The sequence below is a fragment of the Chondrus crispus genome, genomic scaffold, assembly GCF_000350225.1.
Source record: "Chondrus crispus Stackhouse genomic scaffold, scaffold_495, whole genome shotgun sequence".
NCBI lineage: Eukaryota > Rhodophyta > Florideophyceae > Gigartinales > Gigartinaceae > Chondrus > Chondrus crispus.
This window is the reverse complement of record NW_005179002.1, coordinates 41,645-45,631: the sequence shown is the minus strand read 5'-3', so window position 1 is coordinate 45,631 and position 3,987 is coordinate 41,645. Positions and strand designations below refer to the sequence as shown.

Sequence of the window (3,987 nt, the reverse complement as noted above, 5' to 3'; positions counted from 1 at the left end):
TTTTCACCCCCCACCACCTCCCGAAAACCGCCGAGGACTTCTGGGAGTGGCCCGTCGCCTCGTGGTACGCCGGCGACTTTTCCCACCGCGATGTTAAGCTCGCCTCGGACTTTCCCTTTCTCAAACCGGCCGATTTTGTCAAACAGTATGCCAACGTTCCCAGGCATACGCATTATCGACTGCGTTGGCTAGAACGCGACGCCACCGCCATGGCCCGTAGTCCCTCGCCGCGTTCTTCCCACTCCCCTCCCACCGCCCCAGTCCCGCTCCCGGTTTTGCCCTTGGCACGTGTCAAGGAGACAAGCGCTTGTGCTAGACCGATTGCCTCCGTCTGCCTTGCTGTTGATCACCAACGTCCCAGTCAATCCGATTCCCACCGCGGAAACCACTCCGCCTCGAAACGTCGTCGCATTTCGCGCAGATCATCCAAACCTTTTCCTCCCCCGCACCCTTCTCCTCATCCACATCCTTCTTCACCACACACCCCTAGCACAGACATCCACCCGACTGACTCCTCATCCTCCTCCCTTCCTTGTCCTCCCCCCCAAAACCCTGCAAGCATTTCTGTCAAATCTGCTCCAGCACATGATAACCCATTCCGTCCCCATTTCGGTCGTCCTACATTGAATCCGCGGGGAAACCGAGATTCCTCGCTCACTGTTGTCACCGAAATAATTGATCTTCTCCTTGACGTCGCTTGCGTGGTTCAAGAAATCTGTCCAAAACCCCTAAAGAGTCAAACTGATCATGCTGTGCTTGCCGACAACACCAACGTAAATGATCTTGCGCCGACTAAGCTTTCGTCTCAACTCGAATCGCAGCAAGCAACTAGTCGCGTGCGCCTGGAATTTGTATCACCAGTGGAAGAAAAGTTGATGGCTTCGTTGACATACACGCTCCCCTCGCTTGCAGGACCGTCCATCGAAGAACCCAAAGTGGTCGGCTCTACTCCCCAAGGCAAGCCAGCTGATGAAACAACTACGCCTGCTCCGCCTCGAGTTGGTGACTTAGAGTTGGAATTTCGTTCCCCGAGAGAAACTTTTGCATCCAAATTTGACGATAGAGATTCTACTGATGAGCTAGGTCCAGAGCTCGTCCGTTTGAGTCATCTCATGCAGACAAAGAAGTGTGAATCAAGTGTAGACCGTGCTCATGTAGTGAACAAGGTTCAGGCCGAGCTCCTCGTACAAGAAACTCAAGCTAGCCTAGCTGCCGAGGAGACCCACATTCTAGCTCGTCTTAAAGAAATCGCCAATATCAAACGGGCGGAAAAAGCACAGGCGGTCATCCCGAGACGTAGGGAAACTGATCGTCGTCGTTCTTCGAAGAGATCACGAAGTACGTCTCGAACAAGAGAACCGGGACCATCGGAACCAACGGGGCCAACGTCTTCTCGACCGCGTCGAAAGTCCAAGTCCTCTCGAAGAGTCATCATCATATCAGATGATGAGGATGATGACAATGATAGAGACGAGGACTTCCTTGAGATCCCCGAGACAATCTCTAGTGAGGACAAGGGCGATAGTAGTATCGAATTTGTTCCAGAGCCTGAGAAGGATGATGAAGTCGTAGAGGTTGTGCATGCTGCTAATTTGGATGACGACGGATTTCTAGAAATTCCTCCCAAACAAGAGCTCAGCACTGACGCACCTGTGCCTGAGAACTTTTCCGCTGCCACGACACCTTCTGGGGATGTTGGAAACCCGTCTGAGGCAGTGCAGTCTCCTGTTGGGATATTTCCGGGAGAGACAGAGAGCAGCTCCGACGGGGGCACGGTTACATCGCCCCTTCCCCAGTTAAAAGTGTCATCTCCTCGAAAAGGCGATTTGGGCCCACCGAATACGACGATTGAGTCGGGCTTGAAAGCTGATGCTGGTTCCATGACGCAAAACGGCAAGACTTGTGGATAAACGTCCTTTAAAGGTCTCGAAGAGGTATGGTCTTAAAGTAGCGCATTTGACGCCTTCATCGTTAGGGATCTTTGCCTTTGCATTATTCCAGAGTAAAATTGTGACTTGGTGTTGTTCGACATGCAATTTTTGTATACCACTTGTGCCTCCCCCCTTTTTTCCCTTCTCGTTTGTTCACACACATAGACAAACAGTTGCACGCATCTGTTGGAGAGACGGACGACATGCTGACTTGAGTCTGGGTGTGGCAATGTAATTCTCGTAAAATTGCTGGAGAGCGAGAGAGCGGGCTGAGTCAGTTTCAGGACGATGAGGTTTCGGTCTTCCTTCCCGAGTGCGTCCGAAAACCTTTTCCCTATCCCATGTCCATGGCGTCAGCTTTTGGTGCTCAGTCCTCTCTCTAGAGAAAGCCTCGAGGTGAAATAGTTGGAAGACACTGGTTGTGTGGCAGGGATAGCTGCTACACTAAAACGGCAAACAACGAGTTGCTTTCCATCCCCACCTTGTGCACAGACCACCACGATACGATATGGGGTTTCACCAGAAGCAGACAATTTGAGAAAAAGATATCGGTATCGAAATGCTGTTCCAGCCCCCACTGATGGAAATTTGTGCCTTTAAGAACGTGCAAAGTGTGCAGGTGAAGACGGTCACCTGAGAAGGCCCCAGCGTTTTCCAGAGTAAATTAGATTGCTTGCAGATGATAGTGTGGCATTTGCGGCTCGTCAACGGACTGAGAGGAATCTGCTTTCCATATGGTTGGAATGACTTGAGAAATTGCGGGAAACAACCGAGCCATTACGAACGCTAGTGCAGCGCGGCAGATAGTCCGAAGCAGACAGGCGCAGGTCGGCAAAGCAGTCAGTTGAATGCATCTGGCTTGATCCAGACGACGACGGAAGACTAAAAGGAAAGATGTTGAAGAGGAGAGTGACCAGAAGGGGAGCCAAGGGCCAAAACCTCGGAATCGTTATTCTTACGTCTGGTCCACGTAGACTCGTAAACAAAGCAAGTTCGAAGGCGCTTATGTACTGTAGAAAGAAAGAAACCTCAATCACTCGATGCCCTTTGGCGTAAAATTGGCAGCATCCGAGAAATAACGGCTAAACACTACCCACCGCCATCTACGTCGTTCAATCATGTCGACGATGTTGATGTCATGGCTGTCTTCCGCCCCCAGCTCCTCCACTCTCTCACGAGGCAGCTGTCCCGCCCCTGATGGACACCGCCCGCTCTCGCAGCGATGACCGGCAATGCCGGCGACGCCCGTTCCCCACAACGCCTCAACCCATTCTCTGACGCCTTCGACGCCTCCCTCGCGCTACGCGCGGCGCCAGAAGATGTGCAGGCGCAGCTACCGACGGCTCGCGACCGCCGCGCCTTCAGCAAAGCGCAGCCGCTGAACAATGTCGCCATGTGCGCGAGCGTAGCGACGGCCCCGTTCCGCGTGCTCAGAGCAGCGCCCGTTCGCAAGCCAGACCCCAAGTCGGAGCCCGAGGCCGGCGCGCAGCGAAGCAAGCGGCCGCGCGGTGAGGAGCCCGAGGCCGGCAGGCAGCGAAGCAAGCGGCCGCGCGGTGAGGAGCCCGGCGGCGCGGCGCTCGCGCCCAGGTTCGGCGTGCTCGCGCAGATGCATCGAAGACAGGCCGCCAAGAGCGGCCCGCTGGCTATGCTGGAGCGCGCCGTCAGGCTGAGACGGCGCGTCAGGATCATGCTGAGGGAGACGCATGCCATTCGAGGGGATGTTTCCGGGGTTGTTGTGGCGTTTGATAAGCATTTTAATATGGTGGTTGCGATGGCGGTAATTAGAGATAGAGGCGAGCGGCCGAGGCGATCCAAGGTTTTGTTTGTACGGGGCGAGAATGTCGTGCTCGTGGCGCTGGAGTGAAGTAAAGATGTGGAGCTGGTAAGGCGGTAGTAATTCAAGCGCTCTGATGCTGGGAACGGTCGAGGTGGAGGGGTCGGTCTGGACTGGGGCATTTGCTTGCAAGCATTTGCCTGCAAGCATTTGCCTTCATCAGTTGCTTGTTAACAAAGAGCTAACATTAGCTCTTTGACGGGGGGGGGGGGGGGGGGGGGA

General features: G+C 54.3%; 1 protein-coding gene; it reads left to right on the top strand.

Moving 5' to 3' along the window:
• Positions 1–209: 209 nt before the first annotated feature.
• On the top strand, positions 210–2,044 carry CHC_T00000341001 (hypothetical protein). XM_005713393.1 is given in 2 exon segments: positions 210–1,910; positions 1,911–2,044. 1 exon segment carries the CDS (start codon positions 210–212, stop codon positions 1,908–1,910), a length of 1,701 nt encoding a protein of 566 aa, XP_005713450.1. The 3' UTR covers positions 1,911–2,044.
• Positions 2,045–3,987: the final 1,943 nt, after the last annotated feature.

Bases quoted from the DNA above. Each gene is read 5' to 3' on its own strand.
- CHC_T00000341001 (XM_005713393.1), top strand. From the start codon at position 210: ATGGCCCGTAGTCCCTCGCCGCGTTCTTCCCACTCCCCTCCCACCGCC.